Consider the following 20,398-nt stretch of genomic DNA (forward strand, 5'->3'; position numbering starts at 1 on the left):
TGCAAGCCTGTTCATGGAGGTATCTGGGTAATTCAGTAAACCTGCTGCTTGGAACTTCACTTTTATTTCAACATGGCACACAAAATAGCACATGCTGGTTGTGTTAGTCTGAATTGATGGCACTGTGCGGCACAATATCGTGTGTCCGAACTGCATCGCTGCAATACCGTAATAAACCTCAGGCAGCTGGTAGTGGATGACTCACAAAAACGACAGCAGTGACTGTATGACTGAGTTTTAATGTTGAACAGTTCTATACAAATATATAAGGAACTTAGCGCACTGTCAAATTCCATACAAACACCTGCTCTTCTCAAATTTGTATTCTTGTGAAACAAAAATCATAGCCTTGAATTCTCACTTACCAATACTTCAATGAAACTAAATGAAATATTCTGAGGTATTTTGAGTAGTGCTGAAATGTTTTAGACTGAGCAGTTAAACTCAAAACGTACATTAAAATTTAAGAATCTGATTGAGATGAACTATTATGCAGATGTTTTTTTCCAGTTGATGTGGGTTTAGCATGACTGGTGCATCTTTGGTACTCCGTTCTCTCAGCTGTAGCTTGTGACAGGTTTTAAAAAGGCCTTATTCCAGTGTACATAAGGAGGAATCCACCCACTGATAGTCAAACATTGTTTATTGCAATGTTTTGTTTTTTGATCTCCCTTAACCGGCATCTACTATTTGTGCTTCAGCTGGTGATTTCAGCATTTCCCAGAATGTATTCTGATATCCCCTCCCCCCCAATAAGGGGTATGAACGGGCATATTTGAACAGAATATATACATCACCAGCAGGTCCCTAAATAGTCTCAAATATAAGGTGGATTCCTTCTTTAACCTGTTAATACAAAATAATATTAATGGTCTAATTTACATTCTATTGTAAACTACAGCACAGTAGTATACCTTAAATGTGCTGTTACACTCTTAAGTGTAAGTGCAATAATCCCAAAAAGCGTCCTCTGTTGCCCCCACAACTTCTCAATAGAGAGGTCAGATACCAGGGCGGAATGTTGGGCCTTACTTTATTATATGTATATGGAAACAACAGAAACATACGTTAGTTAATAAGGCTGTTTTGAAGCAAAGTGTTTCAACCGTGAGGAGCTGATGGCCTTCGCATTTTCTTTATGCATGATAAATGGCTGGTAGCATTCTGTCATAATCTGGTGAAGTCAAGAAAAAAAAACCTGTTTAAAATGGATGAGAACAGGCTTTACAGAGGTCTCCTTACCTACAAATTACTTGTATTAACTATAAACAGGCATCTATGCTAGAAACATTATTGCTAATTGTGTGATGCTTGCGTGTAGCAGCTGAAGCCAGAACTTCCACAAAGTGTAATAACTTGTCAAAAATATAAAACGTCAATCTTATTGTAGGTATAATATAACCTCTTAATGTGATCAATAGCAACATAATGCAGTGAGATATTAACTGCCATTACTGTATTCGGCTTGTTGAACTGTAGAGGTCTTTTTTTTTTTTATCTCAAGCAATAATATAAATTGTGGTTATAAATAAACCATGAGTTGAAAATTGTATAACACTTACAAAGTAATGTTATAATAGGGTTCTAGTACATTATCGCTCATTACATTAAGTTTTTTTTATTTTGGCCAGTTTAAAATCACATGTTGGCATGTTAATGATTCTGGAAGTTACTGCATCATCAGCTGCAAAAGACTGCATCTTATTTGTACCTATATTGCCTTTATATGAAGAAATCAATAACTCATTAGGGGGGTTGTCTCACTCATATATACACACACACACACACACACACACACACACACACACACACACACACACACACACACCTTGGCAGGTACAGGGCTTCTGCAGAGCTCATGCAGTGCTCTCAGTGATCTATACTCTGCTGAGCCGCTCTTGAGGGTTATTAGACTTGTAGTGTTGAGCAACACAGAAGAAGTACATAAAGGAAAACTGTATAATTTTGTTAACACTGACACATGTAAACAAAATCAAACTTGGCACAAACAAAATCAAGTGCAACCTCAAGTTCAACTAAACAGGGTGGGAAAGTGGCATCTCTGTCCACAGGCCACAGTGACCCATCTGGATCTTTCCTTCAAATGCGGAGCTTCCTGTCAAAGTGGTGGAGAAGACAAACCTACCAGCCGCAGATTTGAATTCAGCAGAAATTTCATCTGTGATTTCCCATCCTGACTAAGTATGAGTAGTACCCATCGATGAACATGAATAATAGAATAAAGTGAGAAAAGAGCAGTCCTCATAAAACAAACAGTTGTATGCTGGCGATCCTCAGAGGACAGAATGGGAGCAGGTTGTTCTTTGAGTTTATTAATGTTCTGGCTGGTGTGAGACCAGCCCAGGCTGCTGATGGTGAACTGGAGCTAACTTTATTCAGGGTCTTTGCCTCCATGTGTCTTTATCCTGACTAAACTTCTACTGGGTGCATCTCCACAGCTTATTCATAAAGGACTAATATGTGTGGGCCTCATGCTGTTTAATGTGTCAAACTGCAGTGAACAAAACATATATGAACAGTCGCTTGGTTGTTCCTATCAACCAAATGTCCAGAATTATGATCAAATATTTATGTTTAATTTAACTTTATTGTCTAACCATCTCAAGCACTGATGCAAGTCTTGCTGTTACAGGACTGAAGTTTTACTATCTGTGCTCAGACATGGTTGAATGGTTGGGACCTCCAGCTGCACCTCTGCTGCACCTCCGCTGCACCAAACAGCACCACTGGCTTTTATTAAACATCATCAGGCCATTAGCTTTCAATTCTTTCCTAGTTTTACTGCTACTCTTGCCTCTTGTTCAGTAAAACAATATTTTAATACAAGTGGATTGCTCACTCTGTATTGAATAAAGTACATTGCACAAAAATAGACTAACAAGTAGAAAATCTTTTGATATCTGTTGGAAATGTCTACTTTTGCAATATAGCAAGCCTAAAATCAGTTTTGGTACAAGTCCTCTTTTAAAGGTTAAGTATTATTTTCTGTCAGTAAATCATTACATCAGTCCTTTTGGGACATCAGTATTATTACCATAAACAACTGAGACCATCACTGCAAAGACTGTCAGCAGCCACTACTCAGCGTTTTAAGCCTCTGAACACCCATACAGGCGATTTCAGTTTTTGTGGCTGATTAGACCACTGCTCAGGTTGAAGATGGGCTGGAGCTTAGATGGGAATGTATTAGGTCACAAGTCTTTTCTACCAATAAGAATGGTAAATCTGTCAATCTTCCTGCCCTAACTGGTGCAACAAGGCTAACAAGAGACTCAGAAACATGTCAATCAATTAGTCTAGACACACCTACACAGTCCTGGGAAGCGGTCCAATTAGCCTTAAAGTGCCCATATTATGAAAAAATCACTTTTTCTGGGATTTGGGGTGTTATGTTGTGTCTCTGGTGCTTCCACACACATACAAACTTTGAAAAAAATCCATCCATGCTGTTGAGAGTGAGATACAGTTTCTGAATGTGTCCTGCCTTCAGTCTCTGGGTGAGCTGTTCAAAATCGGCACGGCTTGTGACGTCACAAGCCGAAACGAGCAGGCTAACCGCAACCATTAGCTCGTTAGCATGCTAATGCTAACACTAATGCTAACGCTAGCATGCTACCTCGTTCTCAATAGCAAAGCACTGCTACAACACACACAAGTTCACCATAATCTACAAAAGAACTACTTACATGTGCGCCCTCATTTAGAAGTCTCCCAGCTAATCCTGCCTTGTAACTGACCGAAGTTGTAGAAACAGCCTTTCTTTTACTGTCTATGGAGCTAGCTAGCTGACATGATCTACATCTGAGCTACTGCACATGTGCAGTGCAATCAAAGATAGTACAGAAGAAGAAGAAAAGAGGTCTCACTCTGTAGCTAAAACCAGAGACCAGGTGAAAAGAGGATCTGCAGCAGTGAGAGAGAGCACTGCAGTACAACAAAAATATGGTGTTTTTTGAAAATTAAACCATGTAAACCTATTCTGGTACAACCTTAAAATACAATTATGAACCTGAAAATGAGCATAATATGGCTGCTTTAAAACACTTGTGTGTATGTTCAGGGCCTTCAAGTACACTGGATTGCAATGTCATGGAAAAGGGCACTGTTCTTCCAGAACAAATTCATCTAAAGCTAAAGTTTTCGGTGATGGCAGATTGTGAAAAGAGTAAAAATCTTATGAGGATCTGAAGGACATGCAGCTGCTGGGAACTATGATATGGAAAACAAGTAGTAGCCAGTTAGACCACACTGTCAACTGTTTATGATAATGACATCCACCAAGATTGCAGTATGAATGGGACAATGATTTTTTATTTTGTTTCTGATACCTGCTGTTTACCTGCACTGATCTTAAAAACACAGATCCATAAACCTCTACCGTTTCCCACCATATTGCTTTGATTGTTGCTCTGCTCATAAACCAGTAAAACACAAATCAAGGCCGCATGGGTGGAACAAGTGCTGATTGCGGAGATGCAGCCCAACTGCTGCTGTGGCTATTTGTCGATGAGTTTTGCCAGGCTCTGTCTCAGGTCGTTCAGGTCGGCAATTTTGACGTCCAGAACGTCGATGATGTGTCGGACCTCAACCTCTGCCTGGTCCTGCTCCTCCCGGTTAGATGCCAGCGTCTTTTCAGCACTCTGGACACGATTCTCCAAGTCACAGTTTCGTCTCTCTAGATCCTGCAGACACATTAACTGTTGTTAATACAGTTAACTCATCTAAATGCATTTCTGGATTTTTTTTCTGCATGGATTTGGTGTCCAAATGATATGCTTTCTTTGTATTTAAGCATGTAAGCATTTGTAAGTAAGCATGAACAACCAGTGCTCTTAAATGTTTAAATAATTTTGCAGAGTAGTACTGTAAATCACTCTGGTCAAGAATGTCTGCGAATGTAATCCTGGAGTAAACTGTTTCTTGCGGTTATTTCTGTCACCTGTGTCCATTAATGTGACCCGATAATAAAAGTTATAATGGGAAAGAGCGCCAACAATAATGCACGTGGGCTTTGTACATTGCTTTTCTTCTGCCAGTATGGTTCAAGATGGATCACAAATACTTTATCAATAGGATATTTTACACACGTTTATATGTGCAAACTGAGTATAACAATCAGTACAATTTATCCCAGTTTATGTCTCCATGCCTTTACTCTATTTTGCCTTTGCAGTATTTGTGTATTTCTGTCCATTTAAATTCCAACATAATATAGTACAGATGCATACAGTATTCAATACTAGATTAACCATATAAACTGGACTGCAGTACAACAGCTTTGGAGCAGGTACAAGTAAAGCATTGTGGCCCGTTATTTCTGCAGGATTTAACAAGAACCGGTTCAGCTTTTCTTAAATGCATGTAAATTCCCTCCTTGTGTGGCTGCTGACTGCAATAAAGTTTATTGAGAATGTCACATCATTTATTTGCTTTAAACTGTTTATACCACATATTTAAATGTGCAATTTTGTGCTTATGAGGTTATTCTGTATGTTAAATGCACCAATGAATAGATTATGTAAGGAATACAGGGCAGCAAAGGTCAAATATGAATATACATAATTCACAGCTGACACCACCATTAAAAATGATAGAGGACCTAATTAAGGCTATGCAATATGCATCAGGTACAATCTCCTGAATTAGCATGGAGACTCAATACTATTTGTTTTCTCCTTGAAGTCCTCAGTTCTCCTGTACCGATTCTCTGCTGCAGGTCTGAACTGTGCTGTCTCTGTTATAGGCACAGTATCAGTGCTTTGTTTTCCACTAGTCGGCTGTGTGGTTGTTTGGCTTGGAAAACAACAGAAAACAGCATGTAAGCCGGTCAGCACTCTGCAAGCCTTTTGCTTTCCTTACCAAAAGGAAGCTTCTAGTCTAGCATCAACACTTACAGGGGTGAAATTGGCCAGGGCTCACATCAGCCTACTTCTATGTCATGTCATAGGTGCCATAAAAATGCTTTTTATTTCATGTCAGGATGCTTAACTTAGCACATCTTCAACAATGTATATATATTTTTACACTTTTCTCTGTCTTAATAATTCAAATAATGACTAAATCATCTTTGTAGCTGTCGAGAACATAGTCTTAAATGAGGTGATGTAAGAACGTGCGAAACATCAGAACTTCTACAGTGTTTCATGCGAGAATCACAGGACCACATATCACACGGAATTCCAAAGCGTTTGTGTCTAAACAACCAGCTGTTGGACCGCGTCCTGTGCGGAGCTAATGGCAGCTACAGGCATGGTTAAGGTGTGTGTGACGGCCACTACTCGTTAAAAAAAAAAAAAACAATGGTGGACGTGATAAACAGGTGGTTCATCCAATCACCTGTCAGGTATTCTTTAAAAGGGTCGTCTAACCTTGTTATATATTTATTTGCAGCTTGTCAAATGATTTTGTAGTCTATGCGCACACACATGCATCCATGGCAACCCTGAAACCAAAGATATTTTTGTGATATAATACAAGTTTACAAGTTTAGTAACAATGACAATGGAGGTGAGGAGAACCAATTTGTGCAGCAGTACCACCAACCAGTCCCATTCATCATGTTTTGTACGGGTTGTAGCCTTGAAAATCACAGGTCTGCTAAAAGTCTGTGAAGTTTTTCTCCTCAAGGAAGATATACAACAAAAAAAGAAAAGATTTGACAGTTTACTTATTGAAACTACAATTTCACAAGAAATGTAATTAGTTTCCATTGTTTTGTAAATTCTCGTACTGAAAGAACCCAATCTATGGGTGAACGCTAATTGTCCCCTCTTTTTGTTTATTTGTTGTGTATTGTTATTTGTCTTGCTACTGTATATGTTTACATTTTTCTATTTGAAAAATTTTGTAATGTAAAACTAAAACACATTCTTTGACCATAAAGCCTGTATGAAGCAATGTATGTGCCATTTTCCAGTAACACGAGTGTACTGGATATACTAAAGTAGACTGCAACATGACATTTTACAGAAGGGAGAAACAACCCACTCAGCCAGTTGTCATCTTACCTGGAGTCTCTGCATGGCCTCCTCTCTCTCTTTCTCCAGCTCACCCACATCGGTTTTCTTGCTTTGTAGATTGTGAATTTCCTGAAAAAACAGTGATTTCAAACTGTCATAAGACCACTTTCACACCGCCTTCCCACACATCCGCCATCCCTATTTATCAGAACATGAGACATTCATCTCTTGTTTTTCACTAAAATACTTCATGTGGTTTTAAAATATCAATCAGTTGTTGATAAGATTTAGGACACCTTGAAGTTTCCAGCGAGGAGGGTGATTCTGCCCCCGGGGAAACATACCACCGTGACCTTGCACAAATCCTGTTGCCAAAACTGAAACTTGTTTAGACGACGTGACAGACATGGTTATGTTAATCAGGCCGGAGGACATCAGTGAGCTGCTTTCAAGGAATATTTCACTTTAATGTCTGTTTATTTATTCAGGAGAAATGGGTTTTGGCTGAGCGTGTCTTGCATGCATTTGATAGACATTAACTTGGTTCAAACAAACAAACTATTCACAAGGTGATACTACAAGGGGCGGCTGTGGCTCAGTGGTAGAGCGGTCGCCTGCCAATCGGAAGGTTGGTGGTTCGACAAGGGCAAGACGCTGAACCCCGAGTTGCTGCGCATCGGAGTGTAAATGTGTGTGAATGTTTAGAGCAGGTGGCACCTTATACGGCAGCCTCGGCCACAGCGTATGAATGTGTGTGAATGGTGAATGGTTCCTGTCCTATGTAAAAGCACTATGAGTAGTCGTTAAGACTAGAAAAGCGCTATATAAAAACAGTCCATTTATATTCCATTTAGTTTGGTATCATTAAAAATCACATTAAAGCATGCTTGGAAACAGTTATGAAGGTGAGTCAGAGTGATTTGGTGAGGTGAGTGATTTCACTCCACATGTACTATAGGTGGCAGCTCTGGCTATGTTGTCTGAAGCCTGTGGTATTTTATGAAAGCTCTGAATCCACAAAAAGATTTACAGTTGCTTGAAAATAAATTAAGGACTTAGTAGAAATAGACACTAGAAGGGCATTAGTAAAAAACCCAAAGCACATTCTCTTCTCAACATTTTGTTTAGTTATTATCTTTTGGTTGAGACAAAAACAAGATTATTAAACCAGAAAGATCTCATTAAAGCCTTAAAGATGATTTAGAGAATAAATACTCCAACTGGCACTTGTACCTTTCCAGCTCTCCTGGCTTAATACATTTACTATATAACAGTTTTACTGATCGTTTCCGTAGTTTTTAAATGAATATCAGCTGGCGATTGAGGCTCTATTTTCACAAACTGAAAACAAACATATCCAATTGATTACTGGAAATATATTATGTTTGCAGGTGTATCTACAGTATAAGATGGCTTTCCACACTGAGGTTCCCTTTAGGTTGGTAAATGGATTTGGGCAGTGAACTGGTGTCTTGCCTGATCTTTGGCGCTCAGCAGGGCTTCCAGCTCCTCCAGTGAGCGAGTCAGCTCCTCTCTAGCAGTCTGCCCTGCAGCAGGATGCCCCAGCTGGGCCTCAAGCTCTGCCACCTGGAACACACACACACACACACACACACACACACACACACACACACACACACACACACACACACACACACACACACACACACACACACACACACACACACACACACACACACACACACACACACACACACACACACACACACACACACACACACACACACACACACACACACACACACACACACACACAAAATGAGCATGATATGGGAAAAGGGTCCACAGAAACAGAAATCCATTGTAATGAGGAGATGAATGTACTGGGATCTCATTTGAGCGGTTATCCAAATGAAAAGCTTTGCATAAACCTGTGTGGGGTCATTTTATGACCCTTTCCCTTCAGCGAAAAAATGGAAACCATATATCAAAATATAGTCACATACAAATAGTTTGATGATTACTACTGATGGAAATGAGGAAAACCAACAGAGGGTCATCGCCTACACACGATGACTCATTCTATCTCATCTCTCTTGACCACACACACACACACACACTTCTGTTGATAAAAGTTTTACTGCCAGTGGTCACAGTGCTGAACTCTTTCGCCTTGGAGATTTTTTTTAATTGCTGGAGGAATGCGACTTTGTGGAAATGCATGAAAAAAGTTCCCAATCTGACCCACTTTTTGTGTTTAACATATTATTAGAAAAGCCAAAGACAGTGAGTGAGAGTTTGATTAAACAGGGACAAACTATTCAGCCTTTGAAGTCTGAACGTGAAGTACTTATCCATAAGTACTGATCCCGCAAGGGAAAGTACAATTGTTTCACTCAGTTGTTAGAACACACATTGTATTGCGTGACTTTGGTGAATCCAAACTAACCCTTTAAAACACCAAAGTCACACAATAACACATGGAGGCAGCAGTATACCAGCAACTGCCGTGTTCTGCGAGGTGAAATTACTGTTTTTGTCAGGAGTCTGGAGGCTTTAAAGAGCACTGGGACTTCAAAAAGAAAAGAGAAAAAAGAAAAACAATATACTGTCATGTTTGCATGCTGTGAGAGTAATCAGATTAAGACAATAATCTAATTGTGTCCCCAGTGTTTACCAACAAATCCTGTTACTTCAAACTGTGTAAACGCTTTTCACCATGTTTATTTAAAAACTGATAAGACTTATATTACATCAGGTTATGTTTTCTAAATCAAACATTAGCTCTACTGACCTCTGCACAGTTTTAAAAAAAAAAAATCGGAATAATGTGTTTATATGCCCTAAAAAATAGACGTATTGTTAATAAATCTATAAGAGATAGGTCTAACCTGAGAGATCCCCCCCCATAAAGATAATTAGTTAAAAAGGTTTTAATGATAGTCTGGGTTTTCTGAACGTTGCATTAACTGGATTAAATGGATCAAATGTGCATGTCAGTATGTACTCATTACTGTTAGCTGCTGTAGATGAAACCTGACTTTAGTCGTGATCACAGCTGACAGGTGAAACATTTGTTTGCTAACTTACACTTGGGATGTTCATCTTTTACACACTGTTATTTATAATATCTAGAATAATCTTACATTTCCCAACTGCAGGCCAAATGTTTAACTGTGAGGAGTGTAAGGATTGAAATCACAGTACTGTATGAAACTAAAATGATTAGTTAATCGATAGATTTACACTTCCAGTTTCTCAAATGTGAATATTTGCAGGTTTTGGTTCATATTCTTTGATAGTAAACTGACTGACTGATATTGGGGTTTTTGATCGTCAGTCAGACAAAACAAGCAATAAAAAGCTGATGCCTTGGGCTTTGGGAAATTGTGATTTTCTGCAATTTTATAGACCAGACCATTAATTAGATTTGAGAAAAAAAACAGATTAATCAATAATGCTAATAATAGTTTGTTGCAGATTGTAATAGTTAGAAATACTGCTGGCTCCTTGTATGTATTATAGATAAGAGTGTGTTAAAGAAATCTGAGATGAAAAGTAAAGGAAAACAGGAGAATTCAAACAAACTCTTGACCTCTTTCATATTGGTGTTGAGGAATCATCACAATGCTTTTTATTTCTTACATTTCAATTCACCCTTGATATCTGTGTCAGATCAATGTCTGAAATGTAAATGTGTGTGTGAAGCGAGAGAGGGTTTCCTGCTCCCATGTAATTATTTCCCTTTCCCTCCCTTTAGCATCTCCTCTGCATTTTCACAGACAATTTGTGTGGCTCTTTATAGATTCCACACTACGCAAAGTTGCACGCCATCCAAGCTGAGCTTCAGAAAACCGCTGCGGGTTGAAGGGGGAGGTCCACGTGATCCCAGAGGACTCAACCCCTTCGTATCCACCGAGTATATGACAGCTACTGTCCCCAGAGGCACCAGCTCTATGTCTCTGAACTCCACACAAATAAACATGAAGAGAGAAACACACCTGTGACACCATTGATTTCTTTCTAACTTAATGTTCCCAGGAATGCTTTAATCTCAATAGATTGACAGGAGATTGAAAAATGATGATGTGATACATATATATACACGGTATATACATCTTATACATCAAGGAGCAGTGACCTCAATAAAATATCAATGCAGATGCAGCAACATCTCAACAAAAAACAGATGGTGACTGTCAAACAGTTGCTTTTTAATGTATTCATTATATTCTACAAAGTTACATTAGGAAAGCCTATCTGTCTGGGATTTTTACCGTACGTTCATCTCTATTCATGGAAGTTACCACTGATTCCAATGCTGACCCTGTGTAAAACATAGCTAAAAACTCAACTGCAACATTAACTGGCAACTATTTTGATAATTAATTAATTAATTCTTTCAGTCAAGCAAAATGCCAAATATTCTCAGGTTTCAGCTTCTCAAAGGTGATGATTTACTTATTTTCTATGTCACATATTACAGTAAATTGAATATATTTAGGTGAGCTCACCATCTTTAGACAGTTTATGACTACAGTTGGAGAGTCTACACAATGTTTATTTATGGAATTAGTTGTATTCAGTGTCTAGAAATTTGATTTCCATCCAAAAATCACAGTTGCCAAAAAATCCCCAAAACTCAGAAACACAAACCAAAAGGCAAACAATACAGTCACGTTGGAACTATGGTTTTAGATTCAAATCACATTTCTTTGTATTTTATATTTTAGCTCTTTGTCATACTTTTATTCTAGTTTAGGTTGTGGTTGTTGTTTGTCATAATTCCAGATTTCATATAAGATTTCCATAATTCAAGACCTTACAACAGATACAATTAGAAATGCCACAATCCAGCAAAGACCTACTAGTAAATGTCAAATGAATTACTAAAAAATACCAAACATGAACAAGAACAAAAACACCTATTCAAGTATCCTACAATTAAATACAATATATAACCTACGTATTGCACTCCACGTGTTGCTAATTCTCGTTAAAAATGAGCAGGGGTCAGAGTCAACCCAGAAAATAAACGGTCTGCTGTGGATGAACACAAACATAGCTGATGCCGGGAGTGTGACGAGGGAGAAAAAGCCAGCCAACCGCTCTCCTTCTGCACCTATGATGATTTATCTTCTTCCTCTAACTGGGGCAGAGAGGAGGGAGGAGGGTGGGCAGTATAGGGTGTCCTGTCCCAAAAAAAAAAAAAAAAAAAACATCCCTGCCCCCCTCAACACCCCCTTGCCAAACCCTGGAGGCCTGCTCTACTTCCAGCCACCTGGTTGACTTTGCTGCAGTGTGTGTGTAGCTGTGTGTGTGTGTTTGGGGGGCGGTGGGGGGTAACCTTCACCTGGGCTCGTAGAAATAGATGAAACCACAATGTGGGCTAAAAATAAAAGGGACAGTTTTCGGTCACTGGTGGTAATAATTCCATTGCAGAGCGGTTTGCGGCAGCACTTAATTCTGTCTCATTGAAGAAGCCTTGTTAAGCTTGACCAAGGGCATAATTTTCCCTCTCTGAATCAAAGATGAAATGTCTGCGTTCTTCTGGCCCTGCGATTATCACGGGAGCCTGTCAACAGAAATATCCCAAGGAGGGGGGGCTGGATGAAAAATGCATCTGCAGTTTGGAAGAGACCAAGTCCACGTGGGGATTTCAGTGTGATAGTTATAGATGCATGAATAAAAAAAAAATCTGCATAATATCCAGTTGCTATCCGAGTGGTCACATAGTGAGGGAATGAAAGGAAAATGTTTCATAGAAGCAAAACATACTTGTATTTCTGCTTTGATTTTAAATAAGAGTTTTTTCTTCTCACCTCATCGGTCATTTTAAACCATATGCATACATATGCGTTATGTCATATGCTTCCACCTAAACAATTATTAATTAGTGACAATGCAAGTTCAAGTTAATGTACTGATCTACTGCATATCTAGTTTATAATTCCCGCAGTTATGCAGAATAATTATAACATCTACAAGATTTTTGTGAGATTTATTTATATATTAGGTTTACAGTATTCAAACTACACTGAGAAGGACGACATGCAGCAGATGTAGATGTCCTGAATAAAAGACAAAATAGTTTATAGAATAACTTGTTTTGGAGAGATTAGCTGGAGAACATATTTCATCCTTTGGGCAACATGACATCATGACTTCGCGTAAACATACACGCCACTTTCCTAAAGCCAAGTGGCGTGTTATCTGTACACATTTTGAGCTATCCCCGTGTATGTCAGCGCTGTACACAGTGGACGGCAGTCTGCAACATCACAGCGTAGCCACGTGGCGTGTTATCGCGAGGCTACGTTGGGTTTAGGAAACATTACACGCGGGTTGGGTTTAGGAAAAGAAGAAATGGTTGAAAAGAAGAAACGGTTGGGATTAGGAAAAGAACAGGGTTGGGTTTAGGAACACGTGGAAAGGAAACCTCACATGCTGGACACGAAGGAAATGTCACACGCAGGACGCGATCCCCGCTCTCCTGGGTGAAAGTCCTGTGTTTTACTCATCCACCACCCCAACCAATCTCCCTATATGGATTTTCGCCCTTTCATACAACTTTCTACAGCGTCAATTCACACACAATCGCAAGGTAATATAAGTCAATGGAGGCCAAACGGCGTTGATAAACACGTTCAAAACTGAGTATGCATATGGCATACGAATTGGCGTGTCATATGTACGCCACTTCATGAGATCAGTCTGCTTTGGGTGTGAAGTGATTGACAGGAAGCAGAGTATCACCTATCCTGTTTTATGCAAGTTGTCATCTTTGTATTTCTTTAAATGACCTTTGGAAACTAAAGTGGTTACTATTGGACCTCCTACTACAATCTACACCAAGACAACAGAAAAGATTGTTTTGTGGTTCATTTGCAGGTGTAAAAATGGTCCCAGTCAATAGTTTAACTATGGTTCTAAATTGGTACTCTAATGGAGTCAATTTTACATGTACGTTATACAACCAAAAATCACAAGTTTGTCTAAGAAGGCGTTACAATCTACACAACAAACAGCATCATTTAAAGTGCCCATATTATGAAAAAAATCACTTTTTCTGGGATTTGGGGTGTTATTTTGTGTCTCTGGTGCTTCCACACACATACAAACTTTGAAAAAAATCCATCCATGCTGTTTAGAGTGAGATACGGTTTCTGAATGTGTCCTGCCTTCAGTCTCTGGGTGAGCTGTTCAAAATCGACACGGCTTGTGACGTCACAAGCCGAAACGAGCAGGCTAACCGCAACCATTAGCTCGTAGTTAGCTTTAGCATGCTAACGTTAATGCTAACGCTAGCATGCTAACGCTAGAATGCTACCTCGTTCTCAATAGCAAAAGCACTGCTACAACACACACAAGTTCACCATAATCTACAAAAGAACTACTTCCATGTGCGCCCTCATTTAGAAGTCTCCCAGCTAATCCTGCCTTGTAACTGACCAAAGTTGTAGAAACAGCCTTTCTTTTACTGTCTATGGAGCTAGCTAGCTGCTTTAAAACCCTCAATTCTGATTGGAGAAATAAAAAAAACTTTCAAAAAAGAGAAGAAAATGAAAACCATATACTCAAGGTATAGTATTTTAAACTGCGGGTAACCATAGCGACAACACTGATGCTCCATGCTACTCTCACTTGTAAAAGTAAGCTCACAATGGGAAAACAGATTACAAACAATTGAAACATAGCCTCTTTTTGCCTTTAGTCATGGTTTGATAATACACTTTGAAGTGTCCCGAAATAAGAAATAATAATCCTCTGATACTGGGTAAAATTGTTATGCATTATTATTTGCATCCAGTCTGAACTGCTGGTGCACCAGTTGCAAACACTTCAAAAAAATGATGTGATGAGGCACGAATAAACTCTCTAAATTGTGTCAAGTAGAAACATAACACTTCATAAAACAACCTCAGAAAGAAGAACGGAGTTGAATCATCAACACCTCAACAGTGTCAGCCTTCACCAAACATTATGGATTGCACTACATCGTTATTATCTGCAGGGATAATGTGATATGAGGTGTTCATTTGTTCACACTCTGTACGTCACCTGGTCTCTGAGGCGATCGGTCTCCTCCTGGTATTCAGCCAGTTGTTTCTTCCACTGCTCCACGCTGCTGTTGGCTTCCTGCAGTGCTTCCACCAACTTGGAGTTACTGTCCTGCAGGGTGAAGAGTTCAGCCTCCAGGTTTATCTCACACATTGACCTGAGGGGATGTCACAAAAAGACACAGACACTTAACGTAAAGCTGGAATTATTTACTTTATTTTAGTGGTGAGAAGGTAGTCAGTTTATTAGAGCTTTGTTTTTATCGGAGCTTTCACATACTCATTTGATCTATTGTTAAAATACAAAATATAGATTACATTTATATCATGCTGCACCAGCTGTTTGAAGAAATTTGATATTTGACTTGTATTCATTAATTTTAAGCAATAAAGCCATGTACTGTAATGTCTGAGACAGAAATGGATTACTCTCTGTAATAAGATTGTCTCTTTTAATCTATCCACTGACTTGTAAATTACCCTTAAATGTGACTTTTTGTTAGCTTTATTATAAATTTTTTATTATAATTTATTAAATATTCTATCTCTCTTTGGTTTCTCTTTTGTCATTCATGTCTTTGAGACGCACCTTACAATTCAATCCTGCACAAGGGGAACTATTAACTGAAGTCCAACATGGCTACAGATGTTCTTGTCCAGGATTGATGTGAAAATAGTTATCACCTAATGAGTGCAATAATTACCAGTGTAGTAAAACAATGTTATATTACAAGTTCAGTCTCAAAATAATGTTTCACATTAGTCAATATAGTAGGTTTACTCAGGTCTTGGCAAGTGGACTTTTTAAAAACAATGTGGCTAGGCTGGGTATCGTTCAAAATATTCAATACCGGTACCAATACCATTACCGTGACTTCCATACCGGTTCCTAAATTATACTTTTTCGATACCAATTTCATACACAAAAAGAAATTACAACATTATGGCAAAAATCTTTTCATTTATTTTTCAGCTCCTACAACGTGGGCTTCTTCTCTGTGCGTAACGTCGAGTTTTTCCTGCCTGCCTCTGCGACGTGTAACGTTAGACAACCAATCACAAACATTGTTAGATCTTGGTAGAAGCATGCTGCATGCTTACTGTGTCACTGTCGCTGAGGATATTTACTCCTTAGAGTTTGAAATTGGGTATTGAATGAGGCATTTTTCAATACTCAATACTTCAGATGCAATTCGGTCAGTGCCTAAAAAGTATTGAATTCGGTACCCAGCCCTAAATCTGGTTTATAACCTTCAAAAGAACAGAACAGCATATTCCTTTATTAGTGGAGAATTACAGAGACACAGGGTGTTATGGAAAAAATAAACCAACACGGGTGAAGTGCTATCATTTATCAACATGCGGGAAAGATGGATCGGGTCCTGTGTGGCGGTAAATGTCAGGATTCAGTGGGTATATTTACTAATCCAGAGAGCTTTCAGACCAGAAGATGGAGTTTAGGAAATGACTACCAAACAAACAGCTTGGCAACCATAAAACTACTCACCATAGCAACAGGAAAAAAAAAACCTGCATAGGCTTATGACAATCATAAAATAAAACCGGATAATGGGTTGTAAAACAGCCGGTTAAGAATGTTTTTTTCTGCTTCCTGGTCACAGATCAATAATGGCTACTGGGATCCATCTTGATGATAATTATGCTGCTTAAGTTCAGTGCCAGTAGGCCTGCCTGGTCTTAAGACACAGGACCCACACACACACACACGCATGGACACATCACTGCAGAACCAGGCAGACTACATGTTTTTCTTTGAGGTACATTTTTTTAGATTGACTCATTGGTGCTCTTCAAGTTTATCAATGCTGTTATTTTTTTTTTAAGAACTGAAAGTGAGCTTTCCTCACGCAACAGTCTGTGATGCTTTGCAAGAAAAACTGAGGAGAAAGGAAGACAATCTCCAAAAAAGCCAAGCTCTAAATATCATTGATCAGCCTACCTACACTGCAAAATTGGTGCTGAGTAGATAGTTTACGGTGAGTTGTTAGAGCTACTTCTCTGAAACAGCTCCCTACCTGTAAATATCGATCATGGCCACTTAGATTTTTAATTTGGATTCACTGTGTGAAAAAGAAACTAGAATTTAGTCTACAACGTCTCAGGTAGTAGGGATGTGATGCTCCTCTCTGCTGCAGCTACACCTTACTGAGAATCTTTCCAGTTTATAATATATTTTTCATTTTCCCCTGTCAGTTATGTGTCATTTTTTCAAATAGCAGCTCTCATTTCAGAAAGAAACCCCTCAGCTGCAATGGGTACCAGCTCGGCTCTGTGGATGGATAACAGTATGTGTTGTTTACAGAATAAATCCAGAGTTCTGCAGTCTCTACAAAACGTGTTCCCTGTGCCAATGAGGTCATGTTTTCAGCTTAGTTTGTTTAAAAAAGATCTCAAAAAGATATGCATGTAAAATAAAAATAAATAAAGATATTATTAAAAAAGATATCTCAAAAACCTGTCAACAGCTTTCAGTGACTTTTGGCAAAAAGTTGGGCCATAGTTGAGGCAGAGAAAACATTTTTGGTATTTTTCATGAACTACTAAAATCAATTGAAAACAATTCAGAAAAAAGCAATGTGATGCAGAATAACATTTAATAAACATTTGTTTTGTTAAAATAACAAATGTGAAGAATTGTGGGCCTTACCAGAGGTACGCACTCTTTAAATGCTTTGCATTTTAATGGTTTGTAGTCGTGAGGACAGGCTTTTAACACTAAGTAAATTCCATTCACTGTACAGAGCTCAACAAAGTCCTCTGGTCATTTCGATCTGCTCATGTAGCCAAGCTGGGTGTCAGAGATGGGATTACAACCTTTGTAGTAAACTTGTTCAACTCTATCGGATAGAATTTCCATTCCAGTCCTCCCACACACTCACATCTGCTGCTTTCCCTGTTGTTTTATTTTAATGTGTACTTTATGTCTATGCGTTTTGTGTATTATTGTTATTGCTTTTTCTTGTTATTCTTATGCCGTATGTGTTGCTGCAGGCCAAATATTCTTTCATAAACAATCCAGAAACCAGATCACACTGAACATACCATGTACAGCTGGCCTCAGAAACTGCACAAGCTAAACAAAAACACTGGTCTCTATAGGTGAATATTCATTATACTGTATTGGAGTGGACTGGAATGTTTAAAGTGTGACTATACAGCATGGATGCATGTGCAGCATGTTGAATAAAATAAAAGTCTTAAAGTGCTGTTAACAATGAGATCCTCTCAGAGTCTGACCACATGTTCTGATCATTGCAGGTTATTGGTTATAAATGCAAAACTTAAAGGCAGTGGTGGAAAGTAACTATATACATTTACTCAAGTGCTGTACTATTACTGTACCATTTTGTTATGCTCATGAATATTTTCATTTTATGCTACTTTATACATTTCAAAGGGAATACTTGTAATTTTAACTCCACTACATTAATTTGACAGATATAGGTTCTAGTTTTTACATAAAAAAAACACATGATATGCTTATATGATATAAGGCAGTAGTATACCCTGTAGTATACAAAGTATCTAAAATTGGCTCCCCATTGAAGGACTAACATTAAAATGCTCTTACGTGTATTTGCTAGTGATGAAAACAGAATAATATAATATTCTATAATAATATAAGTGAAAGGAGCCATTTTGCATAATGAGTACATTTACTTTTGATCTTTTAAGTAAAATTTTGAATTCAGGACTTTTACTTAAGTAAAGGATCTATGTACTTCTTCCACCACTGCTAAAAGGCTAATTAGGTAACAAAAAACTAAAACTACAGAAAGACTAAGAAACCCAAACTGAAGACTAAACTTGATAATGTAAGACTACATTGAAATGTAAAAAGTATTGAGTGTCTTGCCCATGAATCTCAAATACAAGAGGGGCTTATCATGGCCTTGAAGTCATTAAAGGCAATACGCTTTATTTTCTCTCCAGACAATAAGCCTTGTGCAAACAGAGGCATGAGGGATAAACTTCTTGCTGAAGTAAAAAAAACATTGTCATTACCCTTCAGACAACATCTTTTTGACCCTCTCCTTCTCTGCCGTTAGCTCCACTTCGGCACTTGTGCTGCGAAACAGCTTTTCCTCGCCCGGCCCATTGACTGCGAGCAGCGGCGGAGAATGACGATCCTCCGACAACTCCTGGACCAACAGGGATGACAACAGGAACAGGACATGAGCTCTGTTGTAAAGTTAAAATTAAATCAGTAGCAGCTCTGTTAATACAACATTCATTTTATTCTGTATCGGCGCTAAACCTGCTACTGGAAAACCAATAAAGAAGTAGAAGGTTAGACAGACCAGAGTCCTCTAATATAAAGTGCCCATTTAGAGGACGAGAGCACTTAACAGGGTACAACTAGTACATTTTCTCTGCACTACATCATTTTATTCAGAGTGGGTGTTCTAAATTACATTAAGTGTGCCAATATGCCAGCATACCCATGAATAGATTTTCGATTGTGAATGTTACACTTTTCATACAAGATTAAGCACAATTTACTTGGCTAAGAGGTTTAGGTTGGAGCTGGTGACAGGCCCATTACTGTCTCCATATCCAGACCTGTCATCAGAACAAAACGGACAAGACAGCAGCGGAACAGGACAGAGCTCAACCTGTCAGTGCTCGATATGTCCCATCTGTGCTCCTGTAAACAGGCTCCATGCAGAGCAACCAGCCATGTGTGGAGCCCAGCTGTCTTCATACAGCCTCAGATCTGACTGGCCTCTGATTCAACAGGAAATTACTGAGGTACAGGAACTAGGAACTACTGTAGATAACTGATTAGTGATCCATCTGACTGTTTTGTCTGTTTAGAAACCACTAGAACTAACTAGGTCCTTCATGATATCACTAATAAAATAAGTAGTGGCTAATAATTGCTTGTTAATATTAACTCATACAGTTAGCTTGAAACAAGGGGGCTTCAAACAAGACAGTTGGTGTTTGATACAACGAGGAAGGTTCAACTCGTTCCTTGGGAAATTTGTAAGTCAAGTAAACCACTACTGTATATCTGCAACATAAAAGTCAGCAGCCTTTGCTTTTTCTTACGTATTTAGGAGTAGCCTACAGTATAAAATAAAGGTTAAATAAACTGAACAGTACAAGAAGAGCCATTTATCTTCCTCTCATGTCAAAAAGAGACTTTGAATGTGACAGTACAGCATGCAGATGGCTTGACTCCAGCCTGGCACAGTCAACTCTAACCAATCTGCTTTCATATTTTCCTTTCCTGCTGCCCAGAAATGGGTTCAAGCGTCCTTTCACAGTGTTGTGAACCATTTTCCTCAGTTTGAGGCTGTGGGCTAAAAGACTGAAAGAAAGTCTTTTATCAAAAGCACGCAGATGAATTAGCCTGGGCACATTTCTTTA

At 38.7% G+C, this 20,398-nt stretch overlaps 1 protein-coding gene and 1 long non-coding RNA gene across 3 annotated transcripts in view; both read right to left on the reverse strand.

The window, feature by feature from the left end:
• Window positions 1-80: 80 nt before the first annotated feature.
• LOC116053046 lies at window positions 81-2,829 on the reverse strand. Its single transcript, XR_004105728.2, has 2 exons — window positions 1,990-2,829; window positions 81-1,828 (listed from the first exon to the last, which is right to left on the reverse strand). It is a non-coding gene; the product is annotated as an uncharacterized LOC116053046 (long non-coding RNA).
• A 1,430-nt stretch (window positions 2,830-4,259) lies between these two features.
• Window positions 4,260-20,398, reverse strand: part of homer3b (homer scaffold protein 3b) — a 42,807-nt gene continuing 26,668 nt past the window's right edge. For both annotated transcript variants that reach the window (XM_031303908.2, XM_031303909.2), the window contains 5 exons: window positions 19,028-19,164; window positions 15,003-15,159; window positions 8,457-8,567; window positions 7,029-7,109; window positions 4,260-4,703 (listed from right to left, as the gene is read on the reverse strand). In XM_031303908.2, coding sequence (XP_031159768.1) covers window positions 4,518-4,703; window positions 7,029-7,109; window positions 8,457-8,567; window positions 15,003-15,159; window positions 19,028-19,164 — 672 coding nt within the window. In that variant the 3' untranslated portion in view covers window positions 4,260-4,517. The remainder of the gene's footprint in view (window positions 4,704-7,028; window positions 7,110-8,456; window positions 8,568-15,002; window positions 15,160-19,027; window positions 19,165-20,398) is intronic.

The sequence above is a fragment of the Sander lucioperca genome, chromosome 11 (genome assembly GCF_008315115.2).
Source record: "Sander lucioperca isolate FBNREF2018 chromosome 11, SLUC_FBN_1.2, whole genome shotgun sequence".
In the NCBI taxonomy this organism is placed as follows: Eukaryota; Metazoa; Chordata; class Actinopteri; order Perciformes; family Percidae; genus Sander; species Sander lucioperca.